The sequence below is a fragment of the Protopterus annectens genome, chromosome 3.part0 (assembly GCF_019279795.1).
Source record: "Protopterus annectens isolate FY-2018-M chromosome 3.part0, PAN1.0, whole genome shotgun sequence".
Classification (NCBI taxonomy): Eukaryota; Metazoa; Chordata; order Ceratodontiformes; family Protopteridae; genus Protopterus; species Protopterus annectens.
The window spans coordinates 1,945,107,230-1,945,129,817 of record NC_056731.1 but is presented as its reverse complement, the minus strand read 5'-3'; the positions used below and the strand labels follow the sequence as shown (position 1 = coordinate 1,945,129,817).

Sequence of the window (22,588 nt, the reverse complement as noted above, 5' to 3'; positions counted from 1 at the left end):
GTGAGGTAACTAATGCTTCTGGGCCATTAAGATTTAAGAATTCTTCCAAATGTATTGGAGAAGGATTTTGTTTCTGTGTCTAAGTCTGTTGTAGAGTCTTTTCTCCTCAGGATTCCACTTGTTGCAGAGTCTTTAAGCAGAAATTGTGAAGCTGGGGTGGCTGTTTTATGATGGGGATTTGATATTACAAGGGTGGAACAGCCAGTGTACACTCATTGATTAGGGTAGGATGCCAGTGTTAAGGATTACACAGGCTTCATTACTGATAAGATCCAATACAGTGGTTTCCAGAGTGCAGGTTTGGTGCAGTAAAGTTTTCAATACGTTTAGACAAACTAAGGTTCATAAGAAAATCAAGGAACTCAGATTACTTCGAATTAAGGAGGTTAATGATAAAGTCACAAGGGATGAGTAGGTTTTTAAAAAGACCATTACTTTCATATATGTCAAGGATCAGCATTTTAAATTTTAGGTCAGCAGGAGGGGGAAGATAGGCAACTATTGACATTAATGGGGAGTGGTTGCTAAGGTTAAAAGCGATTTTTGTCCAGTTGAGGTCATGAATGTTATATTAGGGGATCTGGTTATCGGATTTCAGATGTATGTTTTCTTTAATGAACAGGGTTCAAATGCCTGATCTGATCCCTTGTTTTGCACTGAAAATGTAATTAGTTCCAGAAATGGAACTTAAATTAGAAATGTCGTGCTTTAGCCGTGATTCTGAGATACCCTGTATGTCTATGCGGTTTGTTTTGGTGAAGAAGTAGCTGTTCTAAATTTTTTTAAAATGCTGCCAGAATTAATCATGACAACGAAGTTTTCAGTTTAGCGAGGTGTGCTTTGGGGCAGGTTTTGATTCTATACAGCTTCTTAATAGCATGATCTGCTTGAGTGGTTTAAGTTTCATGGACAGGAGATAAACATTTTTTTAAAGAAGTGCTTGATGCTGTGTGAATTTCCTGCAAGAGGGAAGGAGTATATTTTAGTTAATGGGCTTGTGAGATTTGGTTACTGTAGCTTGTCAGAAGGGACAGCTGCATTGGTATTTTGCAAAGTGGTATCATTGGTAAAGTGCTTCAAGTGTTTGAAATGAGGAGATTGGAAGTCATTTGTCTGCTGGTTGACTGAATATTATAAGTGGTTATATGCAGAAGAGTGTAAACTTTGGCTATGGGTGAATATTGGGTTTCTTTTTCCGGCATTGTTAAAGGAGTCTGTTGAAGTAGTGGAGCACAGTTATTGGGTATAGTGCAGTAGTTTACTTGAATGCAGAGGGCTTCAAGTGGGTGGGGTGAAGTTGTAAACAAAGTTGATAATCTGGGGGGGGTACTTAAATTGGACTGATGGAAGCCAATCAATCTGAGCACATCTACAACTATAAATACCCAGCATTACTGTGAAGTGGCTGAAAAGTTGCTATGTGTTTAAAAAAAAAACACGGGCAAATACATAAATGAAGAGTTTGCATTTCTGCGTATGCAGCTCTATGCATAAGTGATCCAATATATATGAAAACTCTTCAGGAGAATTTGCACGTCAGGGATTAAACAAGCTGTGTGGTGATGTTGGGGGGGGGGGGGGAGTCAGAGTAAAAATATCTAGGAACTTTCAGTGGCACAGACAGTATAGATTATAAATACAAGTTAGTATTAGTCCAGTAATCATAGAAAAAGTGAAGCAGATGTAATATAACCAGGGAGGAGGGACTGTCCCATACCAGTAATATTGATTCTATTAGAGAGGCCTTAGCAGTACAGGGGATTAGATGTTGTATTCCAGTTAAGTGACTAGGTGTTAACTGTTAGCAAATGGATAGGAATGAGCAGGTCTGCCACTGTAATCTTGAGTTGATATCAAAGAAGCCTGCCAGTACAGAATGAAAATAAAACAGAGGCTACAGGGAGTAAACTGTGTGTCTACACATCAATCAGTTTCACAATACCCATATTTATGGAGGGAGAGTAAAAGAAGAATATTTAAGTGTATGGATTAAAAAGAATTTTGCAATAGCATCTCAAGATGGGGGGGGGGGGGTGCAAGTAGAAGATTATGAAAAAAAAAAAAAAAAAAAGAGACCGGAAATTAATGGTCATGGACAACAACATACAAGCAGTGAAAATGCTTTTAGTTTCTTTAGTCCTGCACAGAGATAAGGCATAATAATAATAATAATAATAATAATAGTAATATTGTTAACCAGGAAGCTACACTGGAGGCATATTCCCTTTTCAGAAGTGACCCAGAAGGAATTTATGGTTAAGTGACTTGCTCACGGTCACAAAGTAGGCAAATGAAGACTGAGGGAATTGAACCTTTTACCGCAGGTACTACAGCTCGCAACCTTAACTTCTGAGCCAACTGCCATACAGTGGAGAAGTTGTGAATGACAATTTTTTTAAATCAAGTTGAAGAAATTTATTTGGGAAGGGAAGAGAGCAAGAGTAAAGTGGGATAAAATGATTCTAACTATTGAACAGGAAGGTTAGGAGATCCTGACTTGAAGGGATACTTTAAAGCTACCGACACACTCTTATATGCAGCACAAGCAGAAGGACATAGATCAAAGTGAAAAACAGGGCAATGACAAAAGGTGGAAGTTGGAGGTTAGATTTTTGGATGCAAGCCCTTAGACAGAAAAGAAATAATTACACAGAGCATTATAATGTGGCAGACAACATTAAAAAGACTGAACCAATGAGGAGTGTAGAAAAGAGATTTTGTCAACAGAAGTGCACACAACTAAGGGTAGAAAGAATAAGCAAGACAAAGTAACTGGAGGACATTAACAAAGGAACCGTGTTACTGGGAGAAAGTAACTTGGAAGGGAAAAAAAGTGATAGACTGGGAAGAAGCCAAGCAATTTAATGCAACACTTAGATTACCTCCTGTATCAAGGACAAAGGATACGTAAGGGAGTGGAGATGAGTACTGGATGAATGACCAGCTCTGGTAGGGTTTTTATTGGAACTAAAAACAGAGGATGCTATTAAGAAAGTGATAATTAGTAAGGCTTATAAAATATTACATAACCTTAAGAATCAACCACAGGAGACTACAAAAAAACAGGGAGGGAAAATTATAAAGAAATTACAAAAGAACAATGGGAAGAAATTAGCAAGACCTCTATTACGAAGTCATGATGATTCAAGATATTTAGATGGAAATGTTAACACAACTACTTTTACACTCCAAGTAGACTGAATAGGATTTTCTTCTCAAGAGGAGGCCAGATGTTAGAGATATGAACAGGATGAGAGAGGAAACTTGGAGCACATTTTTTTAGGAATGTGGAGAGTTAATAAAGTTTAAGGCCTCAATAAACAATGTCCTGACACAACTGTTGGGGGAACACATTAACCAAAGGTATGATGTTACTAAGTTAGTGCCTTGATTTAGAATTGCTAGGACATAAGGTCTTAAGTTTAATTTTACTAGCATCAAAAAAAGCAATTACACATAATTGGAAATCAAGGATTAAACCCACTGTAAATGAAGTACTTAATATTGCAAAGGAAATAAAAGGAATAGATGGAATCATTAAAGGGTGGTGGAAGTAATTTTCACAGAAACAGCAGTGCATACGTGAACAATGTATACAAAGCAATGGCCCAACAGATTACAAAAATAAATAGGTTAGTACACAACTGGATTATGGTCAAATGGTGCCCTAGGCAGGAAAATGTAACAGCACCCCCTCCTCACAGCCAGCCATTCTGCTGTCCCTTTACTTATCTCTCTTCCCCAATTACCATGAACACTGCTCAAAACTGTTAACGTGCATACAATTTTCTTCTTTACTTTTGAAATTAAGGCAGAGATATCAATTTAAACTTTTAATTGAAATATCCGCTGTTGACCAAGTTAGCCCCACTAGGCTAGTAACGTCTTTGTAGGGGAGACCCTTTGTGGTATTTATACTGCTAGTAGAAATTTGGCCAGGGGTATTGGGGAACTTCCCCATAATCTTCAACAGCTCATGTGGATGTAAAAGATCTCAGAATAACTACCATTAATGCAGGCAGATGGGGTCTTAAGTTTAACTTCTCATCCAAAGGACAACACCCACTCCTTTCAAGTATACTGCAGTATCAGCAATCCATCTACATGGTATGGAAGTAGAAGGCAAGCATGCATGAACAGCAGCACTTTGAAAACAGACTTGGCATGAGCAAACAGAAAACTTTTCTTCCTTTGAAACTCACCATTCCCTGAAAATGCACCCCTGTAGTTTTGAAAATATTTTTCATTAAGCAGTGAAACAAAATGCATGGTATGAACCAATAAAATATAAAATTACCTACTTAAGCACATTCCAATCAACTCTGATTATTAAGTGAATAGTCTGGTAGCTGGTGTACAGGACTAAGGCTCTTGTTTCCTGTAGCCAAGGTGCAGGGCTTCAGCCCAAGTAAGTTAATTATCTAACCTGACATCCCTAACTAAGGCATTTCTCACACACAGACAGCTCTCCCATAGAACTGTACATCAACATACCTGCTGGGAATACTCTCCGCAGTCTATAGTAGCAATGTTCATGTAAGTTCATGGAGAAGTAATGTTATGTTCTAAAGTTAAAATCATTTGAGAAAGGAAGTGTTCCAGTGTTGAAATTCCATGTGTACTAAAAATGCACACACACAGACCATGGACGCAGACTGCATCCTTAAAGATGAAATAAAATTTACTTTAACTGCTTAATTAAATGTTGAGGTAGCCTCCTAGTGGGCCCTAGGCAACTTCTTAGGTCACCTAGTGCTGGACCCGGCTCTCAGTTAGTAGGAACTCTAAAGTAAACCTTTTTGTTCTAATGCACAAGAGTAAAAAAAAAAAAGACTTATGATGGAAACTGTATACATACCATGTTCTCTATAATGGAAAGCTACAGTGATATTTCTTTTCAGTGTTACTAATGCATGTGAACTCATGTTTCAAATCAATAATGTGATAGCTCAAATTGTTAATAAAAAAAACTCAATATACCTGTAATGTATGCTGTAAGTTGGATTCACTTCCACTACAGCACACTTTCGGGTAACCTCTAAAGTGATCCCCTGATAAAAATGTGGCAGCATTTGGCCACTGATCATCCCTTAACAATCATCCCTTTAGCACTCTGGTTTCTAATCAAACCCAGGCCAGTGATATTTTGTTCCATTAACTTACTCAAAAATCTTCACTTGCCTGTTTACAGTCAATTTATGCAGCAATACAGAGCCTTGTTTGGTCCGATATGCCAAGCTGTTAGCTTTAAACTTCCCTTGTTTGGTCACTTTGCCACGCCGCACCTGTTAGGAAAGGAAAAATGGGAAAATAGAACATTAATACAGACATCTATGTAAAACCTACACAAGTACATTATCATATTTATACTTGCTCTTAAACAGATAGACTATTAGCTATTCCAAACTACAATAAAAATTAATTACCAGTTGAACATTTAGATGGGCTTACAAATTACATTAAGAGCATTTATATATCAATTACTACATTCTGTTGCATAGGTAAGAGCAGTCTATCATTTTAACCTCACGGAAATGAGCTCTGTCCTAAAGAAATCAGATACGATACAAATATATTACACACTAGGCTAGTTCTCACGGTACAACAGGATAAAGCCGTGATCATCATGCAGGTGACCAGAGTTTGAGTAGAGGCTCTAGCACCTGACTATGCTGGTAGGGAAAGACAGGAATGAAGGGGGCAAAGCCCACTCACCTCTCTAAGGGGTGGGTGGTGGTAAAGGGTTGATAAGGGTTGCATGCCTGGGACACACAGATCAAGTATAATCCCCCAGTGAAGACTGGGAGACCTTCCTGCAATGCTTTTTTTCATAAGTGAAATGGGATTGTCCTGCTGGCAGAAGTCAGGAACAGCTCAGCACTGATGTCCAGTGCACGCTTCACATGCAAATCTACATGAATGTATGTGTGATGGGGGGGGGGGAATGTGCTCTGCTGGTCATTAAAGCTGGCTTGCATCTGACCAAGCAACTCATTAAAATCCCTGGGTAGAATGAATAGGACAGGTTGCAGGGTCAGCAGGGCTGTTGCCTAACTGCAGGAGATGCCTGGCTCTCAACCCCAGTGGAATGAATAGGCCAAGTGGGAGATGGCAGACAAACCATAATGTGGGTCTAAGTGAAAACAAAATATTACCCATGTTCTACAATAATCTTAGATGGGAACTTGTACAACAGTTAAGCAGCTGTGTAAATTATAAACCAAGCAATTCAGAAGAATAAGCAGAAGGCTTGTCTGGAACCGTGAAATAACATAAAGACAAATAAAACTAGATTAGTAAAAAACTTCAGAGTAAACAAACAGAAAAAGCAGAAAAACAATCATGGTTTCCAGCAAGACAAATGTTTCACTCAAGTCGGACTAGAATCTTTCCATAAAAAACTCTTAAGAGGCATGCTAAGTAGCAGTCCGCATATATACATTTCTGCATATGCAGTGGTCCTTCCCAAAAGTTATACTAGTGGCTTTGCAGAAGGTCTAGATGGAAAATATATAATTTTGCCAACATAAATATATACACAATTACACTGACAAATACGTGTAACGGTGCAAGATGTTATAAAAAAAAATGAAAAGAAATTTAGTAATAGTGGAGGGAATGGTCTACAACAAGACAGCTCAAATTTGAAACAATGCATCTTGGTATTGGTATCCTGTATAAGAGTACACAACTAGAAGGACTCAGAAGCAGCATTATTATTTATTTGTCTTTGTTGACTGGGAAAAGTCCGACTGGGCAAAGCCCATCTTCAGCTGAGGCCTGGGGAGAAAAGTTCGACATTTAAGTTACACGTTATATACATTTATAATTGCTGGGCAAACATCTATACATGACTTACATGATTTTTAAATATTTCTTACATGAACATTTTTTATACAAAAAAAACAAGAGAAATTAACAAACTGGATAATTATTGAACAGAGTAATAACATACGGTAATGTATTTATAGCATGATGGCTTGAAGGAAAAGATCAAACTGGGGTGCTTTTGAGTTTAGTAATAATTTACACACACACAAGTAGAGTGTAGCTTAAAATGATAAAGACATATGAAAGGAGAAGTTATGGAAATGAGCAGGTAGATTAAATGGATGGAGGAAGAATTGTAGTTAGTGGTGGGGTGAGAGAGGTGGAAAAGTAAGAGCTTAGGAAATAAGTGCAGTATGAGAAGGAGTTTTAAATTACAGAAAGATTGGGAAGTAAAGTGGCTGTAAGAGTTGGAGAAAAGTAATTGAGTAAAGCTGGCCAGCTAAGCAGGAAGAAGACAGCCATCTTTGGCACAGGTGCTGTTTACGCAAAGTTTTGAAATAATTTAAGTTTTATATCTGTTTTAACTGTGTGTGAATTTCATTCAAGAGTTCACACACATAATGAGAGTAGAGACAGTTTCCAGCAGTGTTGAACATCTTACTGATACATAGTAAAAGTTTATCGCTATAGTGAAGGTCTCTAGTAGGGGAACAGATAAGTATTTCGTAATGCTTGGCTTTTGTCTGGAGAGTACAATAGGCTGTGGGCAATGATTAGTTGTGAGTATGTCAGCTGGTTTATACGTTCATAGGTTCACAGGTGTTACTAGGCTAATGACCACAAGGGCCTTTTTACGCCTAGCCATGCATCTCAAATCTCTGACAAGTTGTGGTACCCTTGATAAGTTTAAGCCGGGGCTTGGGAGAAGAAACATTTACAAGAAGGAGACTGGGAGATGAACCATTTACAGGATGCCTTTGTCCATTAAAGACATAGGTACCAAGCCAAAGATAAATTTCTTGTTCCCCATCAAGTTTGTTAGGAAGGAACCCTGCTTCACATAGATGGGGAACCTGTTCCAGAGATAGGGTAGTCTCTGAAATACATACCCATTTCTCCAGCAGGTCCTATCTACATCACAGGCAAGGTGTAACTCTTTAGACCGAGTAATTCTGGTGCTGTTTGTTTTGCTGATATGCAGGAGGTCCATCAGAGTGAGGTCTGACAATGCACTGTATGCCAGGCATAGATCTCCCCTCAACAGCCTGTAGGAGACAGAATACAAGGACAGGGGCTTGAGGCAGTCTGCATAGGACATTTTACTTATGCCCTGTACGCTTTTAGTGAGATACCTCTGTGAACATTACATTTGTTGATTATGCCTGGTTAGGTACATACCAAAGGGAGGATTGTACTCATTGATAGGTCTAATGAATGCCAAATACAGTAGAACAATGACTTCCTTGGACCTAGATGCCATACCTTTGTTTATATGTTGCGCAACACAAAATGATTTCCTCACTAATGTAGACATGTGATGGTCAAAGGATAGATTACTGTCTGTGTGCGTCTCCAAGTTCGTGACTACTGGGTCAACTCTAAGGGGTGTATTGTCAATATGATAATTACCAGGGGAGGCTGACTTCCCAAAGGATACTACTATGCATTTTTTGGAATTTAGTTTTAGTCCGTGGCTATGACACCAGCTGTTTGTCTGCGTCAGCCCTTGTACATTTGTATAGGTGTGGGATTCAATGACAGCTCTTAATTTGCAATCATCTGAAAATTTAGTTTGAGAGCAAGCTAGCAAGTACGACTGGTGCTCGGCAACCAAGCTTGTTTGACCCATACAGAAAATAAAGCCAGCACCTCGAATGGCTCCAATGAATAGAATTTATTACACAAAAACTAGACCGGTTTCAGCTATTAAGCTTTCATCAGTAGTTACAAAGACAAAATAAGAACTGCTCCTTATATACCCTATAAGAAAGCAATGACATCACTTCCTGTCAAGGAAGAAAAATTATTAGTTAAATTACAAATAAAAATAATTATTTATAAAGCATACAAAGAAAGTTTGCAAAAAAATTAGCAAAAAAATTTGTGCTTTATTTTCTTTATGGGTCAAACAAGCTTGGTTGACGAGCACCAGTCGTACTTGCTAACTTGCTCTCAAACTGAATACTCCTTGTTTTGCTGGCTGTTGGCGTTCGTGTGGTTCCACTTTTATCAACGCCATTTTGGTTGTTTCCTTGTCTGTTGAGGAGGGCTCCTCACTGACGGTTGGCGTATATACTGCTTCGGGATTTATACCTCTTTTGCATCTATTTCATTTTTGTCCACCATCAAGTACCTTTGGAACTTTATCTTTGGACTTTTTTTTCGTTTTTTACCAAGCGATAAGTTCTACAATTGAATTGAAAACCAGTTGGGATTTGTACTTATGTCGCTACTTGGATATCATTCTCAGAGCGATCATTGGGGCATACGCATCCTTCTTACCTAAGTTTGGTGGAATTTGGTGAGACTGTATGTGCTTTTTTACATTTAATATTTCCTCTGGACATTACTTTATGCTACAAACTATATTTACATATTTGTGTTGCTGTTCGCACTTGGACACTATCATCTGAGCGTGTCAAAGCATATTCTTTGGGGCTTACGCATACATCTTATTCCAGCTCGGTGGGACTTGGGGAGACTGTTTTTTATATTCTAACAGACTATTTGGATATCGCTTTATGCTATAATCCATTTTTTGACCTGCTTTATAAGTGCAAGCATCATGGGCCTACGCATCCAACTTTTTCTCATCCAGTGAGTCAGCGTTTTTGCTACGATATTTTTTTGAAGGGAACTGTTTGGTTTGTCATTTAATAACAATATCGGGAGAAGTTTGGGCCGACAATCAGGATTTCTCCAGCTGTGGGGTGATTATTTTTGGTCTTGTGCGCACTACTACGCCAGAATAACATATATATACAGTAACTACATGATTGGACATATTATTCTTCCTTCGGGGGACTCATGTTGGACTGTTGCATCTATAGGAATACCATCAATCATATTTTGAGTATAAAGTGTGCATTGTGTTTTTGGAAGAGATTTTTATGATTATTTGAACATGAAAAGTTATGTTTCAACGCCAGGTGATGTGATGCTCATATGGGAACCATCATTTTTGTTCTTTTGGTCACTAAACTCCGATTATGGTTACAGTTTTCTGGACTGTGCTTTGTTCTGATTTAATTTTCGCTACTGATAACAACTTAATTTATTAGGATTTATGTTGACTTATTTTCTGTATATGAATGGTGGACTCTTTCAACTGTATATATTTCATATATAATGGTTGGGATGAAATCTTCATAATTACATGGTAAAATGATAATATGTCCCTATTATTTTATCACTACCATATATAACTCTATTGTGGGGTTAAACTAGAACATACTATATTGGGCCCTTGTTACCTCTTATTGAATAATATTAGGATGGTGTACTAACTTTTGTTTAACATAAGCTCCTATTCAGACTGTGTAGGCATTTTTAAGATCACACAGACAACCACATTGTTTTGGTTATGATTCAAAATATGTCATTTCATATTTAAGTGCCACAGACATAGAAAATTTACTGTTTTTTCTTTATGGTCATATCTGTCATGTTATAGGTGTTGTTTTGACAAACAAAGTTGAGAATTTTTTTTGTTTACACCTGTGTGCCAACATGCATTAAGCATCATTACACAATTATTAACCGAATATACTATTGGGATTATGCACTAACTTATGTTTAATAACAGCACCTATTCAGACTGCATTGGTATATTTTTTATGAAGATCACATAGATAATCATAACTTTTGATTATCATTGGAAATATGTTATTCAACATTTAAGTGCTACAGCTATAGGAAGTTTACTATCTCTTCTTTATGTTCAGATCAGTTATGGTCTGAATAATACTATATATAGATGTAGTTTGGACCACACAGTTGAGAATTTATGTTTACATCTTTGTGCATATATGCATCAAATATTACCACACAAACATTAACCAATTATGGTATAATTTCTTGAAGCAGGGTAATATTTGGCCAGGGTATATAATGTCATCTTGATTGATATATTCCAAACAACATTAGCATCTTAATTGCTGAGGACAGTATATCATAGACCATTCAGAAGAACTCTGATGTTGTACACTTTTTTTCAAATTTATATTAAGGAAAAACTATCTATAGACAAGGCACACTTGTCTCACACATTTTGAGATTCTTATATTTTCATTTCATGAATCTCTTGAGTTAGTATAATTACACAATGTATGGTTTTGAAAACATATATATGTTTCAATTGCTTTGTACTGAGTGTGTTTTCCTGATTTTTTGAGTATTATATCTCATGAACACCAATTAGAACTTTTTGGTACCCATGAGTGAATCTCTATTATACTCTGTACATTTTTTGACATTTTGTCAAGTATTACCAATAGTGATTTGGTGATTTGTTCAGACATCTCTTTCCTTCTTGTGATTTGAACTGTCAATTGTACCTAGCTAAATCCTTAACTCAACAACTTATAGTCATGGACCTTGAGAAATTATTATCCAGCCTCTGTGCTGACAAGGATGACCTCAGGGTATTCGGTATTGGTACTTGTTCCTCGAATACCACTGATTTACCCATATTGGATCCAGTTGACGGTTGTGTGTCTGAATTTAATCAGCTAGGTAAACAAATTAAGACCTTAAGAACCAACATTTGGCACCATAAGCTGTTTAAGGCATATCAAGCTCAAAATATTTCACCAAGAGGATTGAGATCAAAGATTCAGCCACTAGTTGGTGTACCAGAGGACATATTAATCAGGGATTGGCAAGTAGCACAGCAAGAAGCCGCTATGGTACTGGTTAATGTACTAGCTTCCTTTTATGAAAGGACAGTTCATGCCAATACCCTGGATGTTGAAAAAACATGTAATAATCTAAAACAATTTGAAAATCATTCACAATTCCAGAGTTGTCTGAACAAACTACCCAAGGAACTAGCCATATTGGAGAATAATCTTAAATCCAAAAAACTACATAAGTTTGCTAGGGATAAAGAAGATTACAGCAGGGGTAGACAATTTGAATTCCATAGAGGTGTGAGATTTGCCCAAGGGACCAAAAATTTCACTTTTGTGCGTAAAAAAAGACAGAGATCAATTCTCAAAAAATCAGGATCTTCTAGTAACACTCTTGGTGAGGAGTCCTCCACAGCAGATAATGAATCAACCAGCACTGGTGAATCACCACACAACAAAAGAGGTAGAAGCATGGTTAGCCCTTTAGGGGCAGGAAACATAGGGGAGGGAGAAAGCATCGGGGTCAAAAGTCTAGAGGAACTCTTCAAGTCAGTAGTGAAATAGCTCAATCTGATAAAAATGTGTTAAATATTTCAAAATACACTTTGTCATCTGATGAATATTCCATATTGAATAAAGGTCTGGGTTTTATTCCTGGTTTCTTTATTGACGAAAGTTCACATGTATCTGACATTTTAGAGTTTTGTAGAAAAATTAATCTCAACCTATTTTTCAAACAACAGGACAACTCTAACCTCTCTCAAAGATCTACAGACTTTAGATTTCACAAATCTACTTTCAATCCCCCTATGGACAAACATGTTGCGGTGTTTCAACAGGCTGTCATGAAAGATTTACATTTCTATTCTAATAGCTCTGATAATATAGGAAATAATATATCCTATAAGGAACAACTTGCCCTGACCAGACTTAAAAACAATAAGGATATAGTTATACTCTCTGCTGACAAAGGGGGTGCGGTTGTTGTCATGGATGCCGATTATTATCGGGATGAGGGAAATGGACAACTGTCCAGCCATCATCATTACATGAAAATGAGCACAGATCCTACACCCTCTTTTCAACAAGAAATTGGTGATTTTCTACAAGAAGCAGTTGATGCTGGCATTATTTCTGACAAAACAAAAACACATCTCACGGTCAAGGATCCTGCTAAACAATACCTTTATTTGCTGCCCAAAATTCATAAATCTATTAACAAACCACCGGGCAGACCGATTGTATCTGGAATTGGATCCCTGACGGAACCTTTATCTATGTTTCTGACTGAGAAACTCAAACCACTATTATCATGCATCAGAGCCAGAATTCAAGATACCACGGAATTCTTACAAATTGTCTCTGAATCGCAACTTGAACCCGGTTGGCTATTATGCACTTTGGACGTTAAATCATTATATACTAGCATTCCACACTGGGCAGGACTGATGGCCCTGGATTTTTGGCTGAACAAAGCCAACATCTATCCCCCTGGATTGAACACACTACTTGTATGCATGGCGGAACATGTTCTGACTAAAAATGTATTTTATTTCCAACAAGATTGTTACTGGCAGATGCAAGGTACCGCCATGGGAGCCTCTTTTGCACCAATTTATGCAGACCTATATATGGGGTACATTGAAGAGCATATCATCTATGACGAATTGCATAATGTGTATCTACCGGAAATTGACATCTGGAGGAGATACTTGGATGACTGTTGGCTTGTATGGAAAGGAGGTCCCGACTATCTTCAAGAATTTATGGAACACCTTAATGGAAACATGTGGGGGACTGAATTTACTGTGGAATATGATCTAAATGACACTCATTTTCTAGATGTCCATTTACAACGACAACCTGATCACACACTTAAAACATCTGTACATCGTAAATTTCCATAATACAATACCCTGCTACATGCCAACAGTCTTCATCCGAAACACATTATTAAGAACATTCCGAAATCTCAGTTTCTGAGAATAAAAAGAATATGTTCATCGGAACAGGATTTAAATATACATCATGAGGATTTAGCCAATAGATTTTTGGCCAGAGGATATCATTGGGATACAATCAGTTCTGCTGCACAATGGAGTAACACCCAACCCAGGGATTCATTGCTAGTTTACAAGAAAAAAGCCAGATCCAATAATCCAGACATATGCAGATTTGTCACCACATATGGAAGAAACAGTCACAATCTTATCAATATCATTAATACACATTGGAACATACTCAAATCTCACCCTCTTTTGGAGGGATATTTAGGAGAACGTTGTTATTTTTCATATAGGAAGGGCAAAACACTAGGTTCCCATTTTTCTCATTATAAAAGGAGTATTATGGATGATAACTCTTGTATGCAGAGAACATTAACAGGGGACAAACTAGTGGGTACATATCCCTGTGGCCACTGCAGTTTTTGTGGTTATATATTCAAAACTAAAAGCTTCACAAGCAAAAATACTGGTCAGTTACATGATATGAAATTCTTTGGAAATTGCAGTTCAGACTGGATTGTTTATCTAGCTACCTGCACGTGCCAGGCTTTCTATGTAGGTCAAACATCTAGACAATTTCGTATCAGGATATCGGAACATTTGGAAGATAGAAATTGTAGGCCAACAAACGCACTATACAGACACACTATCAAGCATCCCACAGCCAAATTTTCATTTTGTATTATTGATAACATCATTGGAAATAGGGCATTCAAAACAGGATGGCATGACATTCTTAACAAAAAAGAGAAAAGATGGATAGTCAAACTCGGTGGGCTTTTCCCACCAGGGCTTAATGACAAAATGTGATTTACTTAAAATGTTTATTTATTATATTTACTTTTCTCAGGTATTCTCACTCCACATTGATGTGTGCTTACACTGTTAACCCAATATGATTTATTGACATCATTACAGTAAATTTTATGAAATTATGTCTAATTGTGCTAACCATTTTTATTCTATACAGCACATATCTTCACCACACCAAGGTAACATTTTATTTTCTTACCAACTGATATTAATGATAGTTTGGTACAGCTTAAGGTGGACAATAATTTTTTTGCAAACTTTCTTTGTATGCTTTATAAATAATTATTTTTATTTGTAATTTAACTAATAATTTTTCTTCCTTGACAGGAAGTGATGTCATTGCTTTCTTATAGGGTATATAAGGAGCAGTTCTTATTTTGTCTTTGTAACTACTGATGAAAGCTTAATAGCTGAAACCGGTCTAGTTTTTGTGTAATAAATTCTATTCATCTGAAAATTTAGTCAGCCAGAGACCACTGACATTAGCCTTTACTTCAGAGAAGTAAATGCCAAAAAGGAGTGGTCCAATGGCTGAGGGATTCCACTTGTGACTGGCTTCTTTGTAAAGGTGGACTCCCCAGTTTTAACTTCCTGGGTCCTGTCTGTGAGCCAGCTGGCTACCCACTGGGTGAGATAAGGGTTTGTACCCAACGTCCTGAGTTTGTCAACAATGCCCGAGTGGGGTACTGTGTCAAATGCCTTGGCCATGTCAAGGCAGGCAGTGTGAACCATTCTGCCCTCATCCACTGCTTTGATGACCTTCTTAAAGAGGTCCACCAGGCTGTGTAGGCATGACCTGATGAAACCAAACTGGGTTGGTTCCAGTGTCTGGAAGCTTACTATATCATTACTGATCATTTCCATGATCATTTTTTTCCTTATCTTTGCATACAAGACTAGTGAGACTTACTGGTCTGCAGTTTCCAGGGTCTGTAAATGGCCTACCTTCGGGCAGAAGGATGACTATTTTTGTTCTCTATTCATGAGGCATGAATCCTGTTTGGAGGCTACAATTAAACAGCAATTCCAGAGGGCCTGATAGGTCATGTTTCTTGCTATTTAGAAGGCATCCTGGGATATTGCCTGGGCCCATTTTTTTGCAGTGTTCTTTACCTAGGAGACAGCATTAAGGACATGTTCCCTAGTGATAGCAGAGGGAGTAATATTTGACAGCATTTCCTGATGGAAGGCTGTGGGCGAGACAGGGGTAAAGCTGCAGCTGAATTTACTGGCCAGTAGGTTTGCTACATTTTCCGGCTCAGTACAGGTGGCTTCATTTACAATGAGCTCTGCACACAATTGTGTATTGCCTTTGAGGTTGTGCACATAGCTAAAGGATGGCTTGTGGTTGTCCTTGGCCTGGGAGGGCAAATTTACCTCAAATTTGGCACTGGAAGACTTTCTTTGCCCTATGAGCTGCTTGTTTAGTTTGATGAGCACGCCTTTATCCTGCTGGGTGCTGCATCTCCTAATTTTTGCCACAATTTTCTTCCTTCTGTTATACAACCTATTGATTTTGTGATTCCATCAGTGTGTTTAAATACATGGTATGAGGTTCTTGGGTCATACTGGAGGACATATAGCTTGCAAGTGGTATTGGAATTTGCCTATGGCAATCTGAACATGGAGTAGCTCAAGTTCATTGTCCTGTTTGACCAGTCTTGCAGTATATTTATTTTTGATGTAAATCAAGACACCTCCACCTGCAGTCCCTGTCTGTGTAGTAACTGGTCTATATGTATGGAATTGCGGAGTTTGTCAATAGCCACTCCAGTGTGGACTGCCTTCTAGTGCTTTTGCTGATTCTGGTTGTGGAGTTTATTAGGTGGGTGAAGAGAGTCCTTGGGGTTGCTACTGTTTACAGATAATCAAGCTATGTTTAAGTCAGCCAAGATGAAGGTTTCCTGGGGGATGTTGTCAGATATCCAATGTACGATATTTTCAGCTGTGGTAATATTGTTGCCTGGTGTGATGTATACTGCTGAGATACATAAAGATTTCTTTTGCTTGATTTTGAGGTATGCAATCAGAACTTCAACATTATTAAACTTAGGGATATTTGGATGGGCTACAGCTATTATTGAGTTGTTTTTATAAATAATAGCAATACCACCTGCTCTTTTAAGATTTCTGTCCATTCTAAGTATGTTAAAACCTGGGGGAATAATTTAATTGTCAGTATTTCTCGTTTTAGCCAGGTTTCAGTGGTGATTAGAATGCCTGGGGAGTAAAAATCTAGACATGCGTGGTTATCACAAATTTAGTTGCAGTTGCTTCGGAGGTTAATGATGAAAAGAATGAGGTTAGTTTCATTATCTGATGGGAAAATTGGGTCTGGGGTTAGGGTGAGTATCTCCACTATGGTTCAGGATGGAGGGTGGGTAAGCAGGGCTATGGAATCATTTGTATCCGACTTTCAGTGCTGCTGATAAAGTGCTATTCTTAACTTTAACACATCTGTAAGAGAAACGATCTGGGCATGTTTCTCGCTACAGACAGGGAGAGAAAGATGGTTTTGTGATGTAACGTATGCGTATTTTTAATGGAAATGGGATATGATGTGATGTGTGAATATTATGGTAGTTAGTGAAGTGAGCTAATGTGAGTGTACAAAGCAGGAGCAACTGACTTATTGTCACTGTGAGTTGAGATGGTGAGAGTTTAGATGATGGGGTAGAAGAAGGTGAAGTTTTGGTAAGATGATGGCTGTGAGGTATATTATTGAAAGGAGTGTTATGAGAACTGGAGAGAAAGTTGTCAAAGGGTGGGGAGATGTTTTCAGGGAAGCATATATAGATAAAGAGGTGGAGAGTGGTTAGGTTGTGTGCAGAAAGCTGTATGGTATAAGTTTGCTGGCAGGGGAAGGTGAAGAAATGAGTAGTGCACAGATGAGTGAGAAGAGTAAAAATGTGTATTGATGAGAAGGACAGTAGTCCAAAGTATTAGCTATAAGTAGTAATATGACTATCTACAAACAGTGCTTTTGTGATATTGGTATGTATTTATGTATCTATGTATGTATGTATATTATAATTGACAAGTGTGTGTGCGAATGGTGGATAAAGGTGCTGGTAAGCAGGAATGTGTATGGAAAAAAGTGGTTTGAAAATGTCTGTAAAGAAACTTTTAAGTCTGTGGAATGGACAAGAGGATAGAAACTGAAAGAGGGTTTTTATTGCATATGGTTTTAAGGGATGGGTAATATGTACTAAATTGTAGGAGGAATTAAAAGGGAATAAATGCAAGGTTCCGGGGGGGGGGGTGGCTGAGGAATTGGAGTTGGTAGGGGAGCGAAGCAGGCAGAGATAATCAATAGCAAGAAACAATCTGTCTATGCAGGCAATTTTACCATAAGTAATGGCAAAGAGACCCATTTAAAATCACGTTCATTGCTAATTATGGACAAAAATGCTTAGTTATTAGTTGAGGCCATGCAAACTCACTCCTAGTCCAAATTAAATTAGCTAACAATAAATAAACTATTAAAGTGTGTGTGCGTGTGAGGGGGGTCATATACATTTCCTTATCCTGAACTGATGCAGTTGCTTTACAAACAATTAAACTGAGAAGAAGCAAGCCTTGCTAACAAGTAATTTAACAGAGACTGCTAGCTCAGTTACCAATTAACAAAGACATACAACAGAGTTGACTTGTATTTGCTACTTTACATGCCTTCTGCAAGAAGAAAAAGGAAAAGTAGATGGTTGCACTCAGGTGGTTCAGTGATAGAAGCGCAAAGGCTAGTTGTGTTCTGTAAAGAAAGCACCCAAACTGTAGCTTGAAGTAACTGGCCATAAGAAAAAGATACAAGTGACTGCCACAGAAAAAAGAAGCAAATGAAGACGGGGATCCAGGTACATGTATCTGACTATTTTTGGTTGAGAAAGTACTGTAGCAAACCGGCAAGATGACAAGTGGAGTACTGAGTTGTCCAGGACAGCACCTCAACAACAAAAAAAAAAAAAAGACCTGTTATTCCCTCTACACTGACAACTGGCAAGATCTTGTATGACATGTGTATAGTTCTGAAGTACTAATTTTCACCAGGACACAAAGACCTGGACTAGGCAATGCAGAGACAATACAGATTATGGTATTAAAAATAAAACTGTGTGTGGTCTTCACCAGGCCACATAAAGAAAGACTAAATGTCTTGAAGAAAGTGGAAGCATATATGATAGCAACATTTAAGCATTCCAAAAAAGAAAGCCTAAAAGAGCCCAAAGCAAGTTTACGCTTTCAGAAAGAGATGGGAGGACAAAGGGATACAGTCTGAAAATGCAAAGTGGAAAGTTCAACAGAGACATGAAGAATAATTTTCTTATCAAAAGGGTGGTGTTTTAGAACAACCTTCCAGAACAGAAGGGCACATCAAAAACAGTAACAGTAGCAGAATTCAGTAATGCATTGGATATATGGCAGTCTTACGCTGGAGGGGAAAAAATGATGGTTTAGCAGAGGCTAAAGCTATCAAGAAAGAGGGGAAATGTGTAGCTAAAGTGCATCAATATACCTTAGTCTACTGTTGAGGTATGCTTATTTGTGGGGAAAAATACTGCAGAAGATCCTACAAAGACTGGTATTTAGAGTCTACATTTTTCAAACAGTATATTCCTGATATGGTTATCGGACATGCCTTTTTAGCACAAGATTTAAAGGACGGATCAGTGGTACCAGATGGTGAAAACAGTTTATAGAATGATCAAAGGAAGATAAAATGGAAGTTGGAATATAATTATAAAATGTGAAAAGGAACTCAGCAATAATGCACCTGGAAAGCATTACTACTAAATGTTGTAATCATTTTTCTAGGAGTAGTGTCATGTATTGAGAGATTTAAGAGAAAAAAATGAGTTACGGTATTTTACATTACCCCTACATTAGTTAGAAACATCAGCACAAATGGGTGGTTGGTAAGGCTACCAACTGTAAATTAAGAAACACAAACATTTTAAGGAAAAGGAGAACAACCCTGGGATCTTTCAACTCCCTATTTTCACAGCAGACAAATGGGTACTCTTCCCTCTCTAGGAAGTGATAAGTAATGATACTCGGTTCCTGAGAGGAGTTTATATATGTATGTGTATATATCTATATATGCAGTCAGGAGTTGAAGCTCTAAATCCACTTTAAACAATCTATAAATATTACAAAACAGAGTAACATGATAAGACTGTTACCTAAAGTTCAATTCTCAACACAGGTGCTGAAGGAACAAGCTCATGAAGGACAGGAATAATGATGTGGATCTTGCTTAACTCTCTCTGTTACATGTGAAAGGTTGGGGTGGGTGTTCCAAAACACAAACATTCTGACCACAATCCCCAGTGCAGACTACAGACAGACTGAGGTATTTACCCTCAAGGGGAAGGGGCTATAGTGTGGCAATACTAACAGACCCAGAGGTGAAGCCCTCGTAATGCCTCACTGTATCTCCACTCCTTGGGTCCATGATGGCATGTGCAGAGGTTCTGAACAAGGCTATGGATCTTTTTGCTATCTTTTAAGTTATTTTACTCATGAAATTACTTTTTTCTCCTCCTCACTGGTTTCAGTCATTTTTCTTCAGACTTTTAAGGTACCACAGTGATGTTACTTCACAGCTCTCAGTTATCCAATTCAAATTTTAGCTGGGTTAACCTTCAGTGAAGAATTTGCATGTCTTCCCTACACTTGTGTGTTTTTTGCCAAGTGCTCCAGTTTCCTCACACATTACAAAGATGAGTCATAAGTGAACTGTTGGTCCTCTGTTAATTTTAGGTGTGTGTGTGTGTTTTTTTTTTTGGGGGGGTACCATAATGGGTAGAACCATTATCCAGGAATGGGATCACTGCCTTGCACTCACTGAGTGCCACGATAGGCTCTTGCTCCCCCCACAATCCTGAACTGGTAAGTTGGCAATCAGAGAATTAAATCAATGAATGATTATCTTTGGCACTTTAGGTAACGGTCTTATCATGTTACTCTGTTTTGTAATATTTAAAGATTGTTTTAAGTGTTCATGCCTTTCTAGCTAATAATCTTGTGGGACAACTAGCATTCTAACAAGCTCTCAAAACTTAGAGTACCACTACTGTGTGCGGTTTTCATGTTCTGTCAGTGGAAGTTGCTATTTTTTAAGTTTTGATAATGTTCAAATGTTTTGTGTTTCTTTTAGATTTTTATATTGCCTCATGCTAACAAGACAAATTTATTTTTTTACTGAATACATGTTTACTGATTTTCATAAACATATATACACAGTATGTATATCAAATAAATTACATAGTCAATGCTTAAAGTGAAGAAACAATTCCAAAAACAAACACTACAAAACCAACTATTTACATAGAATGTCAATACTTGAAAAAAAAAACTTTGTTTTCTTGAAAGTCTTTGAATTAGAGAGTCTATAATTTATTACAGTCTTCTGTTTCCAGCACTTGATTGGCATTCTGCCATGCACTGCTTAGTAGATTGTTCTGTTCTTCCCTTGATTGTTTCAATTCCAACTGCGAGACTGATAAAACCATGTTCTTGAAATGTTTAAAATGGGAGGAATTACAACTGTCCAGTTCTGTGTAATATTTTTCCTTGCAATAGCAAGGAGAGTCCACAAAATTACATATTTTTGCCTTGGGACACAAGAAAGCACATATGTATTCAACAAAACTAGAGATTTTGTAAGTTGAAAATTATCAGTGAAAAGTGCCTGTAACAAATAAGTTAATACTTCCCAATATTAAGTAAATGGGATTCATAGAACATCTGTTGCCAACTGGCTACCGACTGTGATTTACATCTCCAACATCTATTTTCTTTATTATATATTAGGTCTAATTTGTGCAGTGTTATGTTCTATGTGTAAATTGCCATGTGAAAAGTTGCTAGTATAGTGAAAGATGTTAGTTTTGGAGATGTAAGAATTAGTTTTTTTTATTTTTATCATCTGGCATTTTACCACTGACTGTTTCATAGTATTTCCATATATATTTTTTTATTATGAACTTAACATTGACAAAATCCCTTTCCCATTTGTGGGAAATTCCATCAGCATTAACTGCTCTATGAACTTAGGAACCTTTCCCCTAACAGACTTCTGCATTATTGTCTGTTGGTTTAAAACTGTTTCTCTTAATCCCTGCAGTATTAACCACAGATTATTTTCAAGGATGAATTCACTCACAATTTGCTCTATCATCAACATCAGCCCCCTTTTTCCCATTTTTCTACAAGGGGTCGGGGTATCGTGTTAACTGTCGCCAACTCTCTTGATTCAGTACCACACTCCTGCCTGTCGCAGATTTTCCACACAATCCATCCACCTCTTTGCTGGACGTCCTCACTTCCTCTTACTGTCTTCCTGTCTGTCCCAAATCATCCTCACCAGACTGTCTTCTGCTTTTCTACACATGTGCCCAAACCACCGTAATCTGTTCTCTTTGATCTTTTCTGCAATTGGAGCTACTTTGGCTTCTGCTCTTATGTCCTCATTTCTTCATCTGTCCCACAGTGTGCATCCTATCACCTTTCTCAGGCACTTCATTTCCATCATCAACAGCTTCTTCAAATGTTCTGCCTTTACTGCCCAGGTTTCTGTACCATACAGTAGTACTGGTTACACCACCGTCTTGTACACCTTACTTTTCAGCTTCTTTGTCATTCTTCTGTCATAGACTACACCAGATACTCTATGCCAGTTGGCTGTAGCCCCTCTGATTCTAGCTTTGACCTCTTCATTCAGACTCCCCCCTCTCCTCAACTACTCTTCAGATACTTGAAGCTGTTTACCTGTTCCACTATCTTCTTTTCTATCTCTATTCTCAGCTTCTTCTGATTTCCTCAATTTGCTGCCATTACAGCCGTGTTATCTGTGCTTAGTTTCATCCCATGTGCCTTCAGATTTGCATTCCATTCTCCTATCCTTTGCTGAAATTCTAGCTCAGAGTCTGCCTGTACTGCCACATTGTCTGCATACAGCAGCTTTGTTGATCTGTCCCCTCCAACCTGTTTGCTAATGTAGTCCATCACGAGTATGAATAGCAGTGGGCTCAGAGATGAACCCTGATGTACATACACACCCACTGGGAACCCCTTTGTGAGGCCAAACACTGTTTGTACTTGAGTCATTGGGTCATGCACTAATTCTACCAATGTTTCTGGGAATTC

General features: G+C 37.9%; 1 protein-coding gene across 1 annotated transcript in view; it reads right to left on the bottom strand.

The window, feature by feature from the left end:
• DHX30 (DExH-box helicase 30) overlaps positions 1 to 22,588 on the bottom strand; it is a 1,694,732-nt gene that overhangs the window by 161,204 nt on the left and 1,510,940 nt on the right. The window contains exon 18 of the mRNA XM_044066068.1: positions 5,182 to 5,285. Coding sequence (XP_043922003.1) covers positions 5,182 to 5,285 — 104 coding nt within the window. The remainder of the gene's footprint in view (positions 1 to 5,181; positions 5,286 to 22,588) is intronic.